General features: G+C 54.4%; 1 protein-coding gene across 1 annotated transcript in view; it reads left to right on the plus strand.

Annotated features, from left to right (window-relative positions):
* The window catches only part of LOC133349808 (receptor-type tyrosine-protein phosphatase N2-like), a 95,300-nt gene extending 70,017 nt beyond the window's left edge, over positions 1-25,283 (plus strand). Inside the window, exons 15-21 of the mRNA XM_061563585.1 lie at positions 4,921-4,998; positions 8,492-8,611; positions 10,472-10,638; positions 16,039-16,092; positions 16,479-16,543; positions 20,025-20,098; positions 20,504-25,283. Coding sequence (XP_061419569.1) covers positions 4,921-4,998; positions 8,492-8,611; positions 10,472-10,638; positions 16,039-16,092; positions 16,479-16,543; positions 20,025-20,098; positions 20,504-20,575 — 630 coding nt within the window. The 3' untranslated portion in view covers positions 20,576-25,283. The remainder of the gene's footprint in view (positions 1-4,920; positions 4,999-8,491; positions 8,612-10,471; positions 10,639-16,038; positions 16,093-16,478; positions 16,544-20,024; positions 20,099-20,503) is intronic.
* The last annotated feature ends 1,443 nt before the right edge of the window (positions 25,284-26,726 follow it).

A 26,726-nucleotide genomic window follows, 5' to 3' on the forward strand; every position in this document is an offset into this window, starting at 1 on the left:
TCTGCGAGCGGCCCGCAAGCTGGAGCAACCGAGATCTCCGACGACTGTCATCACCTGCTATAACTGCGGCCTCCGGGGCCACGTGGCCTCCGGTTGCCGCGCCCCACGTCAGCGCGCCATGGGACCGCGGCTGGACAACGACCAAGGCCCCAAGTCGTCCCTGCAAACCCCGGCGAGTCGCGGCACCTCACATGCTCGGCCCGCATACTCGACACATATGGGTCGTCGCGTTGCGGCGGGGGAGAGCCGAGTAGAGTTCGGGGATTCGGTTCGGAGAGGGGGATTCGGCCGGGACCGGGGAGACATTAAATGGTCGGAGTTGGGGCACAGAATAGTGGCTGCCAGAGCGGGTTCATCCGTCGTTACGGGATCTATTGATGGGGTCGAGGTCAGGGTGTTAGTGGACACGGGGGCATCGGCGACTATTATATCGGATCTCATTTACAACATTCTCCCTGTACAATGTCGTCCGCTGCTTCCAGTGGATGTGCCATTTTACGCCGCTAATGGGGGATCGTTGGGCATTATCGGTCAGATTAGGGCGTCTATTTGCATTGGGGATATCAAATTGTCGGGACCCGTTTTCGTTTCGTCCTCCCTGGCGGTTCCTTGTCTATTGGGCACAGATTTTTTGGCAAAAATGCCCATCAAAATTCTCATTGATCAGCGTTGCATTGAACTACCATCGGGTCGCCGTATTTCATTTTTGACGAACCCTACTGAAATTCGGACGGCGTGCGCTACGATACAAGCGTTAGCAACACAGACTGTGCACGTGCCCCCGGGTTCACAAATGTTAATTCCCCTCCGGTTGCGGAAACCATGGGTGAGGGAGACCTCGGATCAAGGCACGCTTTTGGGTCCTTCTAATAGGGCTGTTGGAGGTCTCGATTTGTCGGTGGCTCACACTTTGGTTGGGGCTGACAGGGATCCGGTTGTCAGGGGTTTAAACGCTGGGTCGCGGCCGGCCGTCATTCAGCAGGGCACCGTGCTAGCTCACGCGGCACGCGTCCCTGCGGAAGAGCGGCTGGTTGCGCAGGCTGATCCGAGCCCCACGCAAAACGTTAATCCGAAGAAGGACCTCGAATGGGTCGATTCGCTGTGCGCGCGACACACAAATGCCGATGCTCTGTCGCGATTGTTGCCTTGTCACAAATGTGCGTGCTTATCGGGATCGGCGCGCTGTAAACCGCCGGTTACGGAAGGTAGGGAGGCGTTGGTTGCGGCCGCGAGCACACCAATTGGGGATGGTCCCGCTACCCCTGGGGGTCAGGACTCGCTGCTCTCACTGTCATTGATTGAGTGGGGCCGTCTCCAAATGGCGGACAGCTCCCTGCTGGCATTGCGCCGCAAGACGGGGGGTTCCGAAGGTAACCACGACCGAACTGGCTCCTACGAGCTTAAGCAAGGCCTATTGATGAGATGGGACAGTTTGTCCCGGCGGCATGCGATTGTGGTGCCTGCTGCTGTGAGGGGGAAGGTTGTCTTGGCCGCACATGAACGCCTCTTGCATTTGGGAGTTAACAAATTGCTTGCCCTGCTTCAGCGTGACTATTATTGGCCGGGAATGGGGGGTGACGTGGTGAATATTCTGAAGGGTTGTGTTGAGTGCGCCAGACGGAAACCACCGCCTGTGGCAGCTAATCCACCGCTGCAATCCATCCAGGTCTCGCGCACTAACGAGCTCGTTGCACTCGATATTCTGGGGCCTTTTCCGGTCACGCCTAGGGGTAATAAGTACCTGTTGGTGGGGGTCGAATATTTTACCCGGTGGCCTATGGCGTGGCCACTCGCCAACCAGTCGGCGGCGGCTGTGACGGACGCCTTTGTCCAGGGCTACGTCCGGGACAAGGGGGCTCCCGAACGCTTGCTGATTGACCAAGGGAAAATTTTTTCGAGTAAATTACTGCAAGAGGTGTGCGACCTGTTGGGTACCAAGAAGGTGCGTACCTCCCCGTACCACCCGCAGACGGACGGGATGGTGGAGAGGCTTAACAGGACATTGACTTCTATGTTGTGCCAGCAGGTGTGTGAGGCACATGTTGATTGGGACCTGCAGGTCCCTGGGGTCCTCGCCGCGTATAGAATGGCCCCCCATGCAGCTACGGGATTTTCCCTGTTTTATCTGATGTACGGTCGGGAAGCCGACCCGCCCATGGAAACGCAGCTGGGTCTGTCCGCACCACGAGCAAATTCGAAATTGGCAGAGCATATTAAATTTAATATTCATAAGCTGACAGAGGCAAGGGAGGCCGCACGGCTTAATTCACGGGCTCGCCAAATTGCAAACGAGCGGTTGCGGGCACGGAAGGTGTCCGTGCACAATTGGGAACCAGGTGACAGGGCCTGGCTGCATTGCCCGCAGGCACCTTTGGCTACGTCGCCTAAATTGTTGAAGCCGTGGCGGGGACCCGTGGAGGTCGTGCGGGTTGCACGCCCCCAGTGCGTTCAGATAAAATGGGGAAAACGCCGTTGGTACGTCCACCCCTCCCGACTGAAACCGTTCTCGCCTCCGTATGGCCTCCCCTTGTGTCATGAGGGCCGAGCATGTGACGTGACCAGCGACCCTGAGGGGGAATTGTCTTTGCCTGCTCCTCACATGTCTCCGCCTGATCCGCTCCCAGGTGTCTCGGAACTGACAGCTGCCGACCACCGGCGGCCGGATCTTGAGCGGCCGGAGCCACCGGACGGTCGCCAACAGCCCGTCCCATACGACGGACCGGCCAGACGGACTCGCGCTAGGTCGCGCTACTTTGTGTGACCTGCCACGTGAGGAGTCGAGGCAGCCGGAGCGCCTCGGCACTGCGTTTAGTCACAGAGACACTTGGCGCGTTCGTTTTCCGGTGTTCGCTTTTATTGTGTTCGTTTTCCGGTGTTCGCTTTTATTGTGTTGTTCGTCGGGCTGTATATTGCTTCATATTTAAGTGTTGTGTTGTGTTGTTGTTGTTGCGTTACGGGGCACACTGACAGGTGGAGTTTCTTTGTTACTGCATTGACGTTAGGTTGTGTTGTTGGTTAACAGCCGGGCCGGCTGCAAGCTATGTGGGAGGGGGTGATGTAGAGGTGATACGCGCTGGGATTAGAGATCGTATGCCAGCGCGTAATGATTGGCTGTGGACGGGTGACGTGCTGAGAGGGAGTGATCGGGTGGCAGCGCGGTGTGATTGGTGGAGGAGTGTTAACACGCGCTGGGGAAAACGGATCGTAGAGAGAGTGCGTCGTGATTGGTTCATTAAGGAGCGATGCTCACGTTGAAGTACGCATCAGCTCCGCCTCTCGTGAGCAGGGGCTATAAAAGGGGATGCACACAGGCGTGAGAGGAGAGTGTGTAACCAGCGAAGAATGAAGACGGGGATGAAGACCTAGGGCCCTGCGGTACCTAGTCCCGCTGTCCTAACGGGACCGGGACTCTGTGTAACCCAGAGGCGAGTGTAGTGTGTGTAGCCAGAGGCGTAAGGTCTACACGAGCCGAATGCAGTGTATTGTGTAGCCAGGGACATAGGGTCTACACGAGTCGAGTGTATTGTGTAGCCAGAGGCGTAGGGTCTACACGAGTGAAGGGTATCGTGTGTAGCCAGAGGCCTAGAGTTTACACGAGAGTAGTGGAGTGTGAAGTCGGAAGAAAGGAGACTACACGTTGTATTTTGATACGTAAAGATTTAATAAAAGTGTGTTCCCGTCAAGAAGTTCCTGCCGTCAATTCCCATACTTCACATAATATGGTTGAGCATTAGGGAGCCATCCCTTGACCGCATCCGGGCATCGATCAGCCTCCCATTGTATCTGTACCAGATGGAAATTCCTCCGGTACAGCTATTGAAGGCTTCACGAACTACGTGGTCGAAATAGATGTTAAATAATGTGGGAGCCAGAGGACATCCCTGTCGCACCCCAAGGTGTACAGGGAATGGCTCTGACTCCCGGCCACGTAGTTTTACCCGGGCCCGCTCACCATAATGAAGGTCCTTAATGATCATGAGCAGAGGGTCAGGGACTCTGAAAGCACGAAGAACAAACCAGAGCCCAGGCCTACTGATGGTATCATAGGCCTTGACCAGGTCAATAATAGAGCAGAGATGTAGGTCTTGTTGGAATTCCCTACACCTCAGCTGTAGCAGACGGACATAAAATATGGCATCTGTGCAGGACTGCCCTTTCCTGAAACCGCATTGGGGGTCCGCATGCCTCTCTCCTCAGCTTGCCTAGCAAGGCGATGTTGAATAATCCTTGCCAGGAACTTTTCTGGCACACTGAGGAGTGAGATGCTCTTGTAGTTGTTACAGTCTGTGCGGTCCCCCTTCCACCACTATCACCACCATCACCACCAGCATCACCATCACCACCATCACCACCATCATCACCAGCATCACCATCACCACTATCACCACCATCACCACCATCATCACCATCACCACCATCACCACTATCATCACTATCATCACCATCAGCACAATCATCACCACCATCACCACCATCACCACTATCACCACCATCACCACCATCACCACCATCATCACCATCAGCACCATCATCACCACCATCACCACCATCACCACCATCGCCACTATCACCACCATCACCACCATCACTACCATCACCACCATCATCACCACTATCATCACCATAACCACCATCATCACCATCATGACCCCCGCTATCCCTACAACCCAGTCTGGCACCTGTACTCCCCCCCCTCCCCACGTGGTCCCTGTGCCCCCCCCACGTGGTCCCTGTGCCCCCCCCCACCCACGTGGTCCCTGTGCTCCCTCCCCCCACGTGGTCATTGTGCCACCCCTCCACGTGGTCCCTGTGCCCCCTCCCCCCACGTGGTCCCTGTGCCACCCCCCACGTGGTCCCTGTGCCACCCCCACGTGGTCCCTGTGCCCCCCCTCCACGTGGTCATTGTGCCTTCCCCCCCAGATGGACCACGACCCTCGCAGCCCATCCTACATCGCCACCCAGGGGCCTCTCCCCCACACGGTCGCAGACTTCTGGCAGGTGATGTCGTGTGGTGATGGTGATGTTGGTGGTAGTGGTGATGTTGGTGGTGATGATGTTGATGATGGTTGTGATGGTGCAGATGGTGTGGGAGCAGGGCTACATGGTGCTGGTGGTGATGATGATGGTGTTAATGATGATGATGGTGGTGATGGTGCAGATGGTGTGGGAGCAGGGCTACATGGTGCTGGTGGTGATGATGATGATGTTAATGACGATGATGATGGTGGTAATGTTGGTGTTGATGATGATGATGGTGGTGATGATGGTGTTAATGATGATGATGATGGTGGTGATGGTGCAGATGGTGTGGGAGCAGGGCTGTGTGGTGCTCGTGATGGTGGTGATGTTGGTTATGATGATGATGGTGTTAACGATGATGATGGTGGTGATGTTGGTGATGATGATGATGGTGGTGGTGATGATGGTGTTAACGATGCTGATGGTGGTGATGATGATGGTGGTGGTGATGATGGTGTTAACGATGATGATGGTGGTAATGTTGGTGTTGATCGTGATGATGGTGGTGATGATGGTGTTAACGATGATGATGGTGGTGGTGATGGTGCAGATGGTGTGGGAGCAGGGCTGTGTGGTGCTGGTGTTGGTGGTGATGTTGGTGATGATGATGATAGTGTTAACGATGATGATGGTGGTGGTGATGATGGTGTTAACGATGCTAATGGTGGTGATGATGATGATGCTGGTGGTGATGATGATGATGTTAATGACGATGATGATGGTGGTGGTGATGATGGTGTTAACGATGATGATGGTGGTGGTGGTGATGATGGTGTTAACGATGATGATGGTGGTAATGTTGGTGTTGATGATGATGATGATGGTGGTGATGATGGTGTTAACGATGATGATGGTGGTGATGATGATGGTGGTGGTGATGATGGTGTTAACGATGATGATGGTGGCGATGATGATGGTGGTGGTGATGATGGTGTTAACGATGATGATGGTGGTAATGTTGGTGTTGATCGTGATGATGGTGATGATGGTGTTAACGATGATGATGGTGGTGGTGATGGTGCAGATGGTGTGGGAGCAGGGCTGTGTGGTGCTGGTGTTGGTGGTGATGTTGGTGATGATGATGATAGTGTTAACGATGATGATGGTGGTGATGTTGATGATGATGATGATGGTGGTGGTGATGATGGTGTTAATGATGATGATGGTGGTGATGGTGCAGATGGTGTGTGAGCAGGGCTGCGTGGTTCTGGTGATGGTGTTAATGATGATGGTGGTGGTGATGGTGCAGATAGTGTGGGAGCAGGGCTACGTGGTGCTGGTGATGTTGGTGCTGGTGGTGATGATGGTGTTAACGATGATGATGGTGGTGGTGGTGGTGCAGATGGTATGGGAGCAGGGCTGCGTGATGCTGGTGATGTTGGTGATGATGATGATGGTGGTGATGGTGCAGATGGTGTGGGAGCAGGGCTGCGTGGTGCTGGTGATGTTGGTGATGATGTTAACGATGATGATGATGGTGGTGGTGATGGTGCAGATGGTGTGGGAGCAGGGCTGCGTGGTGCTGGTGATGTTGGTGATGATGATGTTGGTGTTAACGATGATGATGGTGGTGATGTTGGTGATGATGATGATGGTGGTGGTGATGATGGTGTTAACGATGATGATGGTGGTGATGATGATGGTGGTGGTGATGATGGTGTTAACGATGATGATGGTGGTGATGATGGTGTTAACGATGATGATGGTGGTGGTGATGGTGCAGATGGTGTGGGAGCAGGGCTGCGTGGTTCTGGTGATGGTGTTAATGATGATGGTGGTGGTGATGGTGCAGATAGTGTGGGAGCAGGGCTACTTGGTGCTGGTGATGTTGGTGCTGGTGGTGATGATGGTGTTAACGATGATGATGGTGGTGGTGGTGGTGCAGATGGTATGGGAGCAGGGCTGCGTGGTGCTGGTGATGTTGGTGATGATGTTCACGATGATGATGATGGTGGTGGTGATGGTGCAGATGGTGTGGGAGCAGGGCTGCGTGGTGCTGGTGGTGATGATGATGGTGTTAATGATGATGATGATGGTGGTGGTGATGATGGTGTTAATGATGATGATGGTAATGACGATGATGATGGTGGTGGTGATGGTGCAGATGGTGTGGGAGCAGGGCTGCGTGGTGCTGGTGGTGATGATGATGGTGTTAATGATGATGATGATGGTGGTGATGGTGCAGATGGTGTGTGAGCAGGGCTGCGTGGTTCTGGTGATGGTGTTAATGATGATGGTGGTGGTGATGGTGCAGATAGTGTGGGAGCAGGGCTACGTGGTGCTGGTGATGTTGGTGCTGGTGGTGATGATGGTGTTAACGATGATGATGGTGGTGGTGGTGGTGCAGATGGTATGGGAGCAGGGCTGCGTGATGCTGGTGATGTTGGTGATGATGATGATGGTGGTGATGGTGCAGATGGTGTGGGAGCAGGGCTGCGTGGTGCTGGTGATGTTGGTGATGATGTTAACGATGATGATGATGGTGGTGGTGATGGTGCAGATGGTGTGGGAGCAGGGCTGCGTGGTGCTGGTGATGTTGGTGATGATGATGTTGGTGTTAACGATGATGATGGTGGTGATGTTGGTGATGATGATGATGGTGGTGGTGATGATGGTGTTAACGATGATGATGGTGGTGATGATGATGGTGGTGGTGATGATGGTGTTAACGATGATGATGGTGGTGATGATGGTGTTAACGATGATGATGGTGGTGGTGATGGTGCAGATGGTGTGGGAGCAGGGCTGTGTGGTGCTGGTGTTGGTGGTGATGTTGGTGATGATGATGATAGTATTAACGATGATGATGGTGGTGATGTTTGTGATGATGATGATGGTGGTGGTGATGATGGTGTTAATGATGATGATGGTGGTGATGGTGCAGATGGTGTGTGAGCAGGGCTGCGTGGTTCTGGTGATGGTGTTAATGATGATGGTGGTGGTGATGGTGCAGATAGTGTGGGAGCAGGGCTACTTGGTGCTGGTGATGTTGGTGCTGGTGGTGATGATGGTGTTAACGATGATGATGGTGGTGGTGGTGGTGGTGCAGATGGTATGGGAGCAGGGCTGCGTGGTGCTGGTGATGTTGGTGATGATGTTCACGATGATGATGATGGTGGTGGTGATGGTGCAGATGGTGTGGGAGCAGGGCTGCGTGGTGCTGGTGGTGATGATGATGGTGTTAATGATGATGATGATGGTGGTGGTGATGATGGTGTTAATGATGATGATGGTAATGACGATGATGATGGTGGTGGTGATGGTGCAGATGGTGTGGGAGCAGGGCTGCGTGGTGCTGGTGGTGATGATGATGGTGTTAATGATGATGATGATGGTGGTGGTGATGGTGTAGATGGTGTGGGAGCAGGGCTGTGTGTTGCTGGTGTTGGTGATGATGTTGGTGATGATGGTGTTAATGATGATGATGGTGGTGATGTTGGTGATGATGATGATGGTGGTGGTGATGGTGCAGATGGTGTGGGAGCAGGGCTGCGTGGTGCTCGTGATGCTCACGCCGCTCAGTGAGAACGGCGTGCGGCAGTGCCAGCGCTATTGGCCCGACGAGGGCTCCAACCTCTACCACATCTACGAGGTGCCCCCAAACCCGCCCCCCCAGCCCCCCCCGCCCTCCCAGCCCCCCCCCAGGACCCCCAGCCCCCACACAGACGCCCCAGGTAGCCCACGCCGCCCCGCGGGGCAAGGGTCCTCACCGAGCGCCTGCCAAGGCCGCCTTTGTCTCCCCAGTGGCGAGGCCAGGTATTCGTTTCGGGCTGACTCGACCTAGGGGAGGCCCAGAACCGGTTAAGGTATTCGTCAGTGATTTTGGTGGTGAGTGGGGATCGAACTCGGCAGTGTCCGCGTTCGTAGCGCGCACGCACAACCACCACTACACAACAACAACACAACTACCACTACACAACAACAACACAACCACCACAGCACAACAACAACACAACAACAACACAACCACCATAACACAACAACAACACAACCACCATAACACAACAACAACAACACAACCACCACTACAACACAACCACCATAACACAACAACAACAACCACCATTACACAACAACAACAACAACACAACCACCACTACACAACAACAACACAACTACCACTACACAACAACAACACAACCACCACAACACAACAACAACACAACCACCATTACACAACAACAACACAACCACCATTACACAACAACAACACAACCACCATTACACAACAACAACACAACCACCATTACACAACAACAACAACACAACCACCATTCCACAACACAACAGCAACACAACCACCATAACACAACAACAACAGAACCACCATAACAACAACACAACCACCATATCACAACAACAACACAACCACCATAACACAACAACACAACCACAGCAGCAACACACAACTACAACACAACCACAATGAGATCCACAACTCAACAACAACCACAACGAAATGGCAGTGACGTCACTGCGGCGCTTGTGCCAGGCTAGAATGCTTACTGCTGGCAGGAGGTCATGGGACAGACCCAGGTCCTGTGGGTTGACTGATGTACTAGGCTAGGTGCAGGAGGTCATGGGACAGACCCAGGTCCTGTGGGTTGACTGATGTACTAGGCTAGGTGCAGGAGGTCACGGGGCAGACCCAGGTGCTGTGGGTTGACTGCTGTGCCAGGCTAGGTGCAGGAGGTCATGGGACAGACCCAGGTGCTGTGGGTTGACTGCTGTGCCAGGCTAGGTGCAGGAGGTCACGGCGCAGACCCAGGTCCTGTGGGTTGACTAATGTGCCAGGCTGGGTGCAGGAAGTCACGGGACAGACCCAGGTGCTGTGGGTTGACTGCTGTGCCAGGCTAGGTGCAGGAGGTCACGGGGCAGACCCAGGTGCTGTGGGTTGACTGATGTGCCAGGCTGCGTGCAGGAAGTCACGGGGCAGACCCAGGTGCTGTGGGTTGACTGCTGTGCCAGGCTAGGTGCAGGAGGTCATGGGACAGACCCAGGTGCTGTGGGTTGACAGATGTGCCAGGCTAGGTGCAGGAGTTTCACGGGGCAGACCCAGGTGCTGTGGGTTGACTGATGTGCCAGGCTGGGTGCAGGAAGTCACGGGGCAGACCCAGGTGCTGTGGGTTGACTGCTGTGCCAGGCTAGGTGCAGGAGGTCATGGGACAGACCCAGGTGCTATGGGTTGACAGATGTGCCAGGCTAGGTGCAGGAGTTTCACGGGGCAGACCCAGGTGCTGTGGGTTGACTGATGTGCCAGGCTGGGTGCAGGAAGTCACGGGGCAGACCCAGGTGCTGTGGGTTGACTGCTGTGCCAGGCTAGGTGCAGGAGGTCATGGGACAGACCCAGGTGCTATGGGTTGACTGAGATGTGTGAGCTCGCCTACACACGCACACACGCACGCGTGACCTCCGCGTGACCTCCGCGTGACCTCCGCGCGACCCCCGGCAGGTGAACCTGGTGTCGGAGCACATCTGGTGCGAGGACTTCCTGGTCCGCAGCTTCTACCTGAAGAACATCCGCAGCGGGGAGACGCGCACCCTCACGCAGTTCCACTTCCTGAGCTGGCCCGACCACGCCGTGCCCGCCTCCACGCGCTCCCTGCTCGACTTCCGCAGGTGGGCGAGCGCCCACCGCGTGCGGCCGCCGGGGCCAGCGCGCGTTGACGCCGGCACGGCGCTTGCCGCTACGACGGGGGGGGGGGGGGGAAGCCGGCCGCCCGGTGCCGATGTTTTATACACACGGAGGCGTGGAGGCACACACACAGCACAGCACAAATACACACGGCACAAATACACACGGCACAAATACACACGGCACAAATACACACGGCACAAAACGCACACGGCACAAACACGCACACGGCACAAATACACACAGCACAATACACACGGCACAAATACACACGGCACAAATACACACGGCACAATACACACGGCAAAATACACACGGCACACACACATACGGCACAATACACACACGGCACACACACACACGGTACAAATACACACGGCACAATACACACGGCACACACACACACGGCACAAACACGCACGGCACAAACACGCACGGCACAAACACGCACATGGCACAAACACGCACACGGCACAAACACGCACACGGCACAAATACATACGGCACAAATACACACGGCACAAATACACACGGCACAAATACACACGGCACAAATACACACGGCACAAATACACACGGCACAAACACACACGGCACAAATACACACGGCACAAATACACACAGCACAAACACGCACACGGCACAAACACACACGGCACAAACACACATGGCACAAATACACACGGCACAAATACACATGGCACAAATACACACGGCACAAACACACACGGCACAAACACGCACACGGCACAAATACACACGGCACAAACACACACGGCACAAATACACACAGCACAAATACACATGGCACAAACACACACGGCACAAATACACACGGCACAAATACACGCGGCACAAATACACACGGCACAAATACACACGGCACAAACACACACGGCACAAACACATACGGCACAAATACACACGGCACAAACACACACGGCACAAAACGCACACGGCACAAATACACACAGCACAATACACACGGCACAAATACGCACGGCACAAATACACACGGCACAAATACACACGGCACAATACACACGGCACAAATACACACGGCACAATACACACGGCACAAATACACACGGCACAATACACACGGCACAAATACACACGGCACAATACACACGGCACACACACACACGGCACATACACACACGGCACACACACGCACAATACACACGGCACAAACACGCACGGCACAAACACGCACACGGCACAAACACGCACACGGCACAAACACGCACACGGCACAAATACACACGGCACAAATACACACGGCACAAATACACATGGCACAAATACACACGGCACAAACACACACGGCACAAATACACACGGCACAAATACACACAGCACAAATACACACGGCACAAACATACACGGCACAAAACGCACACGGCACAAATACACACAGCACAATACACACAGCACAAATACACACAGCATTTGTCTCCCCAGTGCCAATGTGTACACACTGCACCAGGTACCGGTTCAGACAATCGTCACTGATTTTGACCATGAGCAGGAATCGAACTCGGGTCACCAGATTCGTAGCACGGCATAGCGCTAACCGCTACACCACTGATCCCCTACACAGAGAACACACACACATGCACACACACAACACGGCACACACACACGGAGACGCAGATACACGGAGACATGGAGATAGACACACAGCACACACAGCACACACACACACAGCACAAACACACAGCACACACACACAGCACACACATCACACAACACAGCACACACACAGCACACGCACACACAGCACACACACACACAGCACACACATCACACACATCACACAACACAGCACACACAGCACACACACACACAGCACACACATCACACAACACAGCACACACAGCACACACACACACAGTACACACATCACACAACACAGCACACGCGGCACACACACAGCACACACAGCACACACACAGCACACACACAGCACACACATCACACAACACAGCACACACAGCACACACACACACAGCACACACAGCACACACACACAGCACACATCACAACAGCACACACACAGCACACACACACAGCACACACACACACACAACACAGCACACACAGCACACACACACACAGCACACACATCACACAACACAGCACACACAGCACACACACACACACAGTACACACGTCACACAACACAGCACACACGGCACACACGGCACACACACAGCACACACACACACACAGCACACACACAGCACACACAGCACACACACACATCACACACACACACAGCCCACATACACAGCACACACACACACACAGCACACACACACAGCACACACACACAGCACACACAGCACACACACACAGCACACACACACAGCACACGCACAGCACACACACAGCACACACCCATCACACACACAGCACACACACAGCACACACAGCACACACACACCCATCACACAGCACACAACACAGCACACACACACAGCACACACAGCACACACATCACACAACACAGCACACACACACACAGCACACACATCACACAACACACAGCACACACACAGCACACACACACACAGCACACACACACAGCACACACACACACACAGCACACACACACACACACACACATCACACACACACAGCCCACACATCACACACACACAGCCACACACAGCACACACAGCACACACACACAGCACACGCACAGCACACACACACACAGCACACACACACAGCACGCACACACAGCACACACACATCACACAACACAGCACACACACATCACACACATCACACACATCACACAACACACAGCACACACAGCACACACACATCACACAACACACAGCACACACACACAGCACACACACACAGAGCACACACAGCACACACACACCCATCACACACAGCACACACACACAGCACACACACAGCACACATAGCACACACACACAGCACACACAGCACTGCTCCAGGTTCCCCATGAGAGGAGCTCGCAAACTCCCCACTTCGTGGCGCCCCTCCGAGGAGGCCCTCCCGCGTCCTCACCGATGGGCCGCCGCCGCCGTCGGGTGTCCCAGAGCCGGCGCCGTGCGTGGCTGTGGCCGATATCATTTTTGTGACCTGCAGCTCGTACCCTCGCCGCCCAGTTGCATAGTCACAAAAGTGATCATCGGAGGCAGCCGCCCTCCGCACACCTCCAGGCAACGCGCCCTGCAGGAGCAGCGAGGAGGAGGAGGAGCGAGGAGGTGTGACGAGGTGTGACGAGGAGTGGGGAGGAGGAGCGAGGAGATACCGGGCACCGCTCAGTCCCTCGTGACGCTCAGGGTCACCGGCCACCACCCACGCCGGTTGCCGTTCAGAGAAGCGGCTCGTGCTTCAGAAAGTCAGGAACCGGTGACCGATTCCAGTGGGAAGGGCCGTCCATACATGACGTCACGCACCTAGGGGGGGAGGGGGGTCTGACTTTTTGTGACGCTGTGTGACGAGGGGGGGAGGGGGGGTCAAAAATCGGCTAAAATCGCGTGACGTCATTTATGGACGGCCCCTGTGATTGGACCAGCAGGCGGCGAGCCTCCCCACACTTGACCCCACACTTGACCCCACACTTGACCCCACATTTGACTCCACACTTGACCCCACACTTGACCCCACACTTGACCCCACACTTGACTCCACACTTGACCCCACACTTGACCCCACGAGGCCGACCACAGCCCTGAGAGTGCGATCGCCGTTGACACGGCTGCTGGGTGGGGGGCAGTGGAGTTGGGGACCTGGCAGCCGTGTTCAACTCCTCCGTTCCTACCGGGGTGGCGGCGGCGGCGGTGGTGGCGGTGGTGGAGCAGAGCGGGCGGCCCGGCTTGCAGATGGCCCCGCAGAGCGGCTGCTGCCGCTGGTGCCGGCGGTCGTTGTTGTTGTTGCCGTGACAGCGACGTGAGGCGGTCGTTGTTGTTGCCATGACAACGACGTGAGGCGTCGTTGTTGTTGTTGCCGTGACAACGACATGAGGCGTCGTTGTTGTTGCCGTGACAACGACATGAGGCGTCGTTGTTGTTGCCGTGACAACGACATGAGGCGTCGTTGTTGTTGTTGCCGTGACAGCGACGTGAGGCGGTCGTTGTTGTTGCCATGACGACGTGAGGCGTCGTTGTTGTTGTTGCCGTGACAACGACATGAGGCGTCGTTGTTGTTGCCGTGACAACGACATGAGGCGTCGTTGTTGTTGTTGCCGTGACAACGACATGAGGCGTCGTTGTTGTTGTTGCCGTGACAACGACATGAGGCGTCGTTGTTGTTGCCGTGACAACGACGTGAGGCGTCGTTGTTGTTGTTGCCGTGACGACATGAGGCGTCGTTGTTGTTGCCGTGACAACGACATGAGGCGTCGTTGTTGTTGCCGTGACAACGACGTGAGGCGTCGTTTGTTGTTGCCGTGACAACGACGTGAGGCGTCGTTGTTGTTGCCGTGACAGCGACATGAGGCGTCGTTGTTGTTGTTGCCGTGACAGCGACATGAGGCGTCGTTGTTGTTGCCGTGACAACGACGTGAGGCGTCGTTGTTGTTGTTGCCGTGACAACGACGTGAGGCGTCGTTGTTGTTGTTGCCGTGACAGCGACATGAGGCGTCGTTGTTGTTGTTGCCGTGACAGCGACATGAGGCGTCGTTGTTGTTGCCGTGACAACGACGTGAGGCGTCGTTGTTGTTGTTGCCGTGACGACGTGAGGCGTCGTTGTTGTTGCCGTGACAGCGACATGAGGCGTCGTTGTTGTTGTTGCCGTGACAGCGACATGAGGCGTCGTTGTTGTTGCCGTGACAACGACGTGAGGCGTCGTTGTTGTTGCCGTGACAGCGACATGAGGCGTCGTTGTTGTTGCCGTGACAACGACATGAGGCGTCGTTGTTGTTGTTGCCGTGACAGCGACGTGAGGCGTCGTTGTTGTTGCTCTCTCTGTGTGGCGACGTCAGCCTCAGTGTTACCATGGCGACCGTGTCTCGGTGTCACCATGGCGACACGTGTCTCCATGTTCCTGTATGTCTGTTGCCATGGCGACCCATGACTGTGTCTCCATGGTTACACGTGTCTCTGTGTTTCTACGGTAACCCATGACTGTGTCTCCATGGTGACCACATGTCTCAGTAACAAGCGTCTCCCTGTGATAACGAGGATCTCCGTGTGTCTCCATGGCAATCTCGTCTCCAACATGGAGACATGGTAACATGTCCACAATGTTTCCATGGTGATCTGTCTCCGTGGTAACACATCTCCATAGTAATGTCTCTGCGATAACGTCTCCATGGTAATGACAATCCGTGGTAATTTCTACTTGGTAATAAGTATTCGTGGTAACGCGTCTCCGTGGTAACGTGTCCCATGCAGGAAGGTGAACAAGTGTTACCGTGGCCGCTCTTGTCCCATCATCATCCACTGCAGGTGACACCCTGCACCCTGCACTCATCATCTCCTGCACCCAGCACCCTGCACCCTGCATCCAGCACCCGGCACTCAGCATCACCTGCACCCTGCACCCAGCACCCTACACCCTGCATCCAGCACCTGGCACTCAGCATCACCTGCACCCTGCACCCTGCATCCAGCACTCAGCATCACCTGCACCCAGCACCTTGCACTCATTATCCACAGCACCCTGCACCCTGCATCCAGCACTCTGCACTCAGCACCTGCACCCTGCACCTTGCACTCATTATCCACAGCACCCTGCACTCAATCCCCTGCACCCTGCACATTCCGCTCATCGCCCGGCACGTGGCCCGTGTCGATCACAATCCTCATCCCCGGCCCCCACCTCTGCCCGGTAGCGACGGGGCAGGGAGGACGGGCACCTACCTGCTCATCGACATGGTGCTCAACCGCATGGCCAAGGGTGAGGGCAACGCCACACGGGGACCACACGGGACCACACAGAGACCACACAGAGACCCACATGGAGACCACACAGAGACCCACACGGAGACCACACAGAGACCACACAGAGACCCACAGAGACCACACAGAGACCACACAGAGACCCACATGGAGACCACACAGAGACCCACAGAGACCACACAGAGACCACACAGAGACCCACAGAGACCCACATGGAGACCACACAGAGACCACACAGAGACCACACGGAGACCCACAGAGACCCACACAGAGACCACACAGAGACCCACATGGAGACCACACAGAGACCCACAGAGACCACACAGAGACCACACAGAGACCCACATGGAGACCACACAGAGACCACACAGAGACCCACAGAGACCACACAGAGACCACACGGGGTCCACACGAGGTCCACACGGAGACCACACGGAGACCGCACAGAGACCACACAGAGACCCACAGAGACCCACACAGAGACCCACAGAGACCCCCACAGAGACCACACAGAGACCACACGGAGACCGCACAGAGACCACACAGAGACCACACGGGGTCCACACGGAGACCCCACGGAAACCACACGGAGACCACACAGAGACCACACAGAGACCACACGGGGTCCACACGGAGACCCCACGGAAACCACACAGAGACCCACAGAGACCACACAGAGATACACAGAGACCACACGGAGACCACACAGAGACCCACAGAGACCACACAGACCCACAGAGACCACACAGAGACCACACAGAGATACACAGAGACCACACGGAAACCACACAGAGACCACACAGAGATACACAGAGACCACACAGAGACCACACAGAGACCACACGGAGACCACACGGAGACCACACGGAGACCACACAGAGATACATAGAGACCACACAGAGACCACACGGAGACCACACGGAGACCACACGGAGACCACACAGAGATGCACAGAGACCACACGGAGACCACACGGAGACCACACAGAGATACACAGAGACCACACAGAGATACACAGAGACCACACGGAGACCACACGGAGACCACACAGAGATACACAGAGACCACACGGAGACCACACGGAGACCACACAGAGATACACAGAGACCACACGGAGACCACACGGAGACCACACAGAGATACACAGAGACCACACGGAGACCACACGGAGACCACACGGAGATACACAGAGACCACACAGAGATACACGGAGACCACACGGAGACCACACGGGGTCCACATAGAGACCACACAGAGACCACACAGAGATACACAGAGACCACACAGAGACCACACGGAGACCACACGGAGACCACACAGAGACCACACAGAGATACACAGAGATACACAGAGACCACACAGAGACCACACGGAGACCACACGGAGACCACACAGAGATACATAGAGACCACACAGAGACCACACAGAGACCACACGGAGACCACACGGAGACCACAGAGACCACACGGGGACCACACAGAGACCACACGGGGACCACACAGAGACCACACGGAGACCACACAGAGACCACACAGAGACCACACAGAGATACACAGAGACCACACGGAGACCACACAGAGACCCACAGAGACCACACAGACCCACAGAGACCACACAGAGACCACACAGAGATACACAGAGACCACACGGAAACCACACAGAGACCACACGGAGACCACACAGAGAACACAGAGACCACACGGAGACCACACAGAGACCACACGGAGACCACACGGAGACCACACAGAGATACATAGAGACCACACAGAGACCACACGGAGACCACACGGAGACCACACGGAGGCCACACGGAGACCACACAGAGATACACAGAGACCACACGGAGACCACACGGAGACCACACAGAGATACACAGAGACCACACGGAGACCACACGGAGACCACACAGAGATACACAGAGACCACACGGAGACCACACGGAGACCACACAGAGATACACAGAGACCACACGGAGACCACACGGAGACCACACAGAGATACACAGAGACCACACGGAGACCACACGGAGACCACACGGAGATACACAGAGACCACACAGAGATACACGGAGACCACACGGAGACCACACGGGTCCACATAGAGACCACACAGAGACCACACAGAGACCACACGGAGACCACACAGAGACCACACAGAGATACACAGAGATACACAGAGACCACACAGAGACCACACGGAGACCACACGGAGACCACACAGAGATACATAGAGACCACACAGAGACCACACGGAGACCACACGGAGACCACACAGAGACCACACGGGGACCACACAGAGACCACACGGGGACCACACAGAGACCACACGGAGACCACACAGAGACCACACAGAGACCCACACGGAGACCACACGGAGACCACACAGAGACCACACGGGGACCACACAGAGACCACACGGAGACCACACGGAGACCACACAGAGACCACACGGGGACCACACAGAGACCACACGGGGACCACACAGAGACCACACGGAGACCACACAGAGACCACACAGAGACCCACACAGAGACCACACGGAGACCACACAGAGACCACACGGGGACCACACAGAGCTTACACGGGGACCACACAGAGACCACACGGAGACCACACAGAGACCACACAGAGACCCACACGGAGACCACACAGAGACCATACAGAGACCACACAGAGACCACACAGAGTCCACACAGAGACCACACGGAGATCACACAGAGACCACACAGAGACCACACAGAGACCCACACGGAGACCACACATAGACCACACAAAGACCACACAGAGACCACACAGAGACCCACACAGAGACCCACACGGAGACCACACAGAGACCACACAGAGACCACACAGAGACCCACACGGAGACCACACAGAGTCCACACAGAGACCACACGGAGACCACACAGAGACCACACGGGGTCCACACAGAGACCACACAGAGACCACACAGAGACCACACGGGGTCCACACAGAGATACATAGAGACCACACAGAGACCACACGGGGACCACACAGGCAGCCACACGGCTGGCCCCGCGGCTGGGAGCACAATGTGGGTTGGCCTCTTCCCGTGCGCCGGCGGAAGCCTCGGAGGCCCTGTGAGTGGGCGCCCAGCCGTGGCCTCCACGGGTGGCCACGAGCGAGATGAGAGGTGGCAGTGAGCAGCACCAGATGAGAGGGGTGCAGATTAGGAGATAAACATTCAGTGTTTGCGTATTCATGCACATTGTGTTAAGTATGTATCGTGTTTAGCGTAGAACTAGGAGCCAGATCCAACACAGAGGGAGAGAGAGGCCTTGCCTACGAACATCCGTTAGTTAATCAGCCTGACTGCATGTGGAAATCGGAAATACAAGAATGTTCTTGTGTTCAATAAATGTTTGTGAAAGTGTGCACTCCCAGAAGGCCGTGTGGTCAGCTGGGTAGATAAAAGAATAGCTTGACTTCATCCTAAAGTCCGCGTCTCTTGCCTCTCAGGCACTAAGGAGATCGACATCGCAGCCACGCTGGAGCACATCCGCGACCAGCGTGCTGGCATGGTGCGCACGAAGGTACAAACACCCCTCACCGCTCACCCCCCCGACCCCTCGCCCCCCTACCCCTCACCCCCACCCCTCGCCCCACCGACCCCTCACCCCCCACCCCTCACCCCCCCACCCCTCGCCCCCCATCCCTCGGCCCCCCACCCCTCACCCCCCACCCCTCACCCCCCACCCCCCACCCCTCACCCCCCCACCCCTCGCCCCACCGACCCCTCGCCCCCCCACCCCTCGCCCCCCCACCCCTCGCCCCACCGACCCCTCGCCCCCCCACCCCTCGCCCCCCCGACCCCTCACCCCCCCACCCCTCACCCCCCCCGACCCCTTGCCCCACCGACCCCTCGCCCCCCCACCCCTCGCCCCCCCACCCCTCGCCCTTAACCCCTGCCCCCCTCCTTGTCCCCCTCCCCCCCACAGGAGCAGTTTGAGTTTGCGCTCACAGCTCTGGCTGAAGAGGTGAACGCCATCCTCAAGTCGCTCCCCAAGTGACACGGACAAGGAGGTGGAGGAGGTGGAGGGGATGGAGTGGAGCATGAGGACGGTGCGGAAGTGGAGTACAGGAAGAGGAGAAGGGGAAATTGAAGGAGGTGGATGTGGAGGAGGTGGAGTCAGAGGTGGAAGAGGAGAACGAGGGGGGGGGGGGGGGAGGAGGTAGGGTGTGGGGAGGGGGCACAGGTACGGGGTTGACGGGACGGGACGGGAGGAGACGAAGTTGCAGTCGTGTTGACACTGAACGCGAAACTCCATCGCCCCATGGGTGTCTGGGTCTCCCTGAGTGACTGAGTCTCTCTGAGTGACTGAGTGACTGAGTCTGAGTGACTGAGTGACTAAGTGAGTGAGTGAATGAGAGACTGCGTGACTGAATGACTGACTGACTGACTGAGTGACTGAGTGAGTGACTGAGTGACTGAGTAACTGACTGAGTGACTGACTGAGTGATTGACTGAGTGACTGAGTGACTGAGTGAGTGACTGAGTGAGTGACTGAGACTGAGTGACTGAGTGACTGACTGAGTAACTGAGTGACTGAGACTGAGTGACTGACTGAGTAAGTGAGTGACTGAGAGACTGACTGAGTAACTGAGTGAGTGAGTGACTGAGTGACTGAGTGAGTGAGTGACCGAGAGACTGACTGAGTAACTGAGTGAGTGACTGAGTGACTGAGTGACTAAGTGACTGAGTGAGTGACTGAGTGAGTGAGTAATTGACTGAGTGAATGACTGAGTGACTGAGTGAGTGAGTGACTGACTGAGTGACTGAGACTGAGTGACTGAGTGACTTACTGAGTAACTGAGTGACTGAGACTGAGTGACTGAGTGACTGAGTAACTGAGTGAGTGAGTGACTGAGAGACTGACTGAGTAACTGAGTGAGTGACTAAGTGAGTGAGTGACTGAGTGAGTGACTGAGTGACTGAGTGAGTGACTGAGTAACTGAGTGACTGAGTGACTGACTGAGTGACAGACTGAGTGACTGACTGAGTGACTGAGTGACTGAGTGACTGACTGAGTGACTGACTGAGTAACTGAGTGAGTGACTGAGTGAGTGACTGAGTGACTGAGTGAGTGACTGAGTGACTGAGTGAGTGACTGAGTCTGAGTGACTGAGTGACTGACTAAGTGACTGAGTAAGTGAGTGACTGAGTCACTGATGGAGCGACTCAGTGACGGAGTTACTGACTGAGTGACTGAGTGACTGACTGAGTGACTGAGTGACTGAGTGAGTGAGTGACTGAGAGACTGACTGAGTAACTGAGTGAGTGACTGAGTGACTGAGTGACTAAGTGATTGAGTGAGTGACTGAGTGACTGAGTAATTGACTGAGTCAATGACTGAGTGACTGAGTGACTTACTGAGTAACTGAGTGACTGAGACTGAGTGACTGAGTGACTGACTGAGTAACTGAGTGAGTGAGTGACTGAGAGACTGACTGAGTAACTGAGTGAGTGACTGAGTGACTGAGTGAGTGACTGAGTGACTGAGTGAGTGACTGAGTAACTGAGTGACTGAGTGACTGAGACTGAGTGACTGACTGAGTGACTGAGTGAGTGAGTGACTGACTGAGTGACTGACTGAGTAACTGAGTGAGTGACTGAGTGAGTGACTGAGTGACTGAGTGAGTGACTGAGTGACTGAGTGAGTGACCGAGTGACTGAGTGAGTGACTGAGTCTGAGTGACTGAGTGACTGACTAAGTGACTGACTGAGTGAGTGACTGAGTGAGTGACTGAGTGACTGAGTGAGTGACTGAGTAACTGAATGACTGAGTGACTGACTGAGTGACTGAGTAACTGAGTGACTGAGTGACTGAGACTGAGTGAGTGACTGAGTGAGTGACTGAGTGAGTGAGTGAGTGACTGAGTGACTGAGTGAGTGACTGAGTCTGAGTGACTGAGTGACTGACTAAGTGACTGACTGAGTGAGTGAGTGACTGAGTCACTGATGGAGCGACTCAGTGACGGAGTTACTGACTGAGTGACTGAGTGAGTGACTGAGAGACTGACTGAGTAACTGAGTGAGTGACTGAGTGACTGAGTGACTAAGTGACTGAGTGAGTGACTGAGTGACTGAGTAATTGACTGAGTGAATGACTGAGTGACTGAGTGACTGAGTGACTGAGTGACTTACTGAGTAACTGAGTGACTGAGACTGAGTGACTGAGTGACTGACTGAGTAACTGAGTGAGTGAGTGACTGACTGAGTGACTGAGTGACTGAGTGAGTGAGTGACTGAGAGACTGACTGAATAACTGAGTGAGTGACTGAGTGACTGAGTGACTAAGTGACTGAGTGAGTGACTGAGTGACTGAGTAATTGACTGAGTGAATGACTGAGTGACTGAGTGACTGAGACTGAGTGACTGAGTGACTTACTGAGTAACTGAGTGACTGAGACTGAGTAACTGAGTGAGTGACTGAGAGACTGAGTAACTGAGTGAGTGACTGAGTGACTGAGTGACTGACTGAGTGAGTGACTGAGTGAGTGACTGAGTGAGTGACTGAGTGACTGAGACTGAGTGACTTGAGTGACTGACTGAATGACTGAGTGAGTGAGTGACTGACTGAGTGACTGACTGAGTAACTGAGTGAGTGACTGAGTGAGTGACTGAGTGACTGAGTGAGTGACTGAGTGACTGAGTGAGTGACTGAGTCTGAGTGACTGAGTGACTGACTAAGTGACTGAGTGAGTGAGTGACTGAGTGACTGACGGAGAGACTCAGTGACGGAGTTACTGACTGAGTGACTGACTGTGTGACTGACTGAGTGACTGAGTGACTGAATGACTGAGTGACTGACTGACTCAGTGACTGAGTGTCTGAGTGAGTGACTGAGTGAGTGACTGAGTGAGTGACTGAGTAACTGACTGAGTGGCTGACTGAGTGACTGACTGAGTGACTGAGTGAGTGACTGAGTGAGTGACTGAGTGAGTGACTGAGACTGAGTGACTGACTGAGTAACTGAGTGACTGACTGAGTAACTGAGTAAGTGAGTGACTGAGAGACTGACTGAGTGACTGAGTGAGTGCCTGACTTAGTGACTGAGTGAGTGACTGAGTGAGTGAGTGATTGACTGAGTGAATGACTGAGTGACTGAGTGAGTGACTGACTGAGACTGAGTGACTGAGTGACTTACTGAGTAACTGAGTGACTGAGACTGAGTGACTGAGTGACTGACTGAGTAACTGAGTGAGTGAGTGACTGAGAGACTGACTGAGTAACTGAGTGAGTGAGTGAGTGACTGAGTGAGTGAGTGACTGAGTGAGTGACTGAGTAACTGAGTGACTGAGTAACTGAGTGAGTGACTGAGTGAGTGACTGAGTGAGTGAGTGACTGAGTGAGTGACTGAGTAACTGAGTGACTGACTGAGTGAGTGAGTGACTGACTGAGTGACTGACTGAGTAACTGAGTGAGTGACTGACTGAGTGAGTGACTGAGTGACTGAGTGACTGAGTGAGTGACTGAGTAACTGAGTGACTGAGTGAGTGACTGAGTCTGAGTGACTGAGCGAGTGACTGAGTGACTGACTAAGTGACTGAGTGACTGACTGAGTGAGTGACTGAGTGACTGACGGAGTGGCTCAGTGACGGAGTTAGTGACTGAGTGACTGACTGAGTGAGTGACTGAGTGACTGAGTGACTGAGTGAGTGACTGAGTGACTGAGTGACTGAGTCTCTCTGAGTGACCATGCACCTCCACCCTCCCCCATCGATGACGTGCACCTGTCGACCGCCTGTACACTACACACACCACACTGCCTGTATACACACACTACACACACTACACCGCCTGTACTCACACACACACACTACACCGCCTGTAGGCACACACACACTATGCACACACTACACACACACTACACCGCCTGTAGGCACACACACACTACACCTCCTGCACACACACACACCACACCGCCTGTACACACACACACCACACCGCCTGTACACACACACACACACAATACACCGCCTGTAGGCACACAGACACCACACCGCCTGTAGGTACACACACTACACCGCCTGTACACACACACACACACTACACTGCCTGTACACACACACACTACACCTCCTGTATACACACACACTCTACACCGCCTGTACACACACACTACACCGCCTGTACACACACACACTCTACACCGCCTGTAGGCACACACACACACTACACACACACACTCTACACCGCCTGTAGGCACACACACACTACACCGCCTGTACACACACACCGCCTGTACACACACACACCACACCGCCTGTACACACACACACACTACACCGCCTGTAGGCACACACACACCACACTGCCTGTACACACACACACACACTACACCACCTGTACACACACACCACACCGCCTGTACACACACACCACATCGCCTGTACACACACACACTACACCGCCTGTAGGCACACACACACTACAACGCCTGTACACACACACAGACTACACCGCCTGTACACACTACACACACCCTACACACACTACACACACTCTACACACACACTACACCGCCTGTACACACACACTACACACACACACACACACTACACACACACTACACACACTACACACACACTATACACACACACTACACACACACTACACACACACACTACACACACCACACACACACACTACACACACACTACACCGCCTGTAGGTACACACACACTACACACACTACATCACACACACTACACACACTCTACACATACACTACACACACACTACACTACACCACACACACTACACACACACACTACATACACACTACACACACACACTACACACACACTACACACACACTACACACACACCACAAACACACACACTACACACACCACAAACACACTACACACACACTACACACACACTACACACACACACTACACACACACTACACACACACACTACACACACACACTACACACACACTACACACACAACACTATACACACACTACACACACACTACACACACACTACACCGCCTGTAGGTACACACACACACACTACACACACACACCACACAAACTACACACACACTACACACACACACTACACACACTACACCCTCCTGCTACAGACGACGGGGGTTGCCACCAGTCAAGTTGTCACCAGCAACGCCCGGCAATTGGCGTCCGTGTGGTTTTTGTTTATAACACTTATAAACAATAACACGTATAAACAATAACCAAACGTGTAAACAACATTTGTATTTAAAGCTTTTGTGACTGCAGGGATTCATATTCTTGGTTCTTTCGGTAAGTCACGTAGAAGGGAAATAAAAAATATAAAACAATAAAATTCTCACGACGTTTCGACTGCAACACACGCAATCGTCGTCACGTTTAGATTCAAGTTGAGAGGAAATAAAATACAAATTACTGACGTTTCGATCACAACACAAGCGATCGTCATCTGGAGGATTTGTATTTTATTTACTTTTATTTTTGATGTTTTCGTGAAATATTTTTTCTATCTACGTGACTTTACCGAAAGAACCAAGATTATGAATTCCTGCAGTGACGAAAGTTTTAAGTCCAAAGTGTGTGAGTTGAGAGCATGTGGCTGCGATGATGAGCCACTTCGTGGAGCTGACACTTGTGATAACCGGGTCACTTCTGCAGCAACAACAAAAGCTACGTAGCTCAGTGGGGCCTTTACCTGGTAAAATACAAATATAAAGTTTAGTTTTAAGTTGCAGCGTGCCCGTGCCGAGTTGAACTCTGATGACAGGAGACTGCAGCCCGTGTCTCACCATAGACCCAGTGCTCACTGGGGAAAGAAATATCCGGGTTTGGTGGACAGTGGCAACCCTTCCTCTCGATGCATAACAACATCACACGGAGACACACACGGGGGGGGGGGCGGGGGGGACCTGTGCCGAGATGCACGCAACACGCACAGACACCTGCCCAGTGTCAAACCCACCCGGTGCCACGAGGTGGCGGTGACGTCACAGCACGTGGGCTAGAAGAGCAAGCCGCTCGTTCAGGTCCGCGTGGTGTGTGCCTCACGGGAGACCACCACCACCCCACCCACGTGCTGTGATTTAGGCGCCCGCGCTCTGATCGTTGTTGTGAGCGTCGCGTCTCTGCCCTCCGTTGACGTTGGAGGGCGAATGCCTCCCCAACTGCCCTGTAG

The sequence above is a fragment of the Lethenteron reissneri genome, chromosome 31 (assembly GCF_015708825.2).
Source record: "Lethenteron reissneri isolate LAM-NWPU_2019-01 chromosome 31, ASM1570882v1, whole genome shotgun sequence".
Taxonomy (NCBI): Eukaryota; Metazoa; Chordata; class Hyperoartia; order Petromyzontiformes; family Petromyzontidae; genus Lethenteron; species Lethenteron reissneri.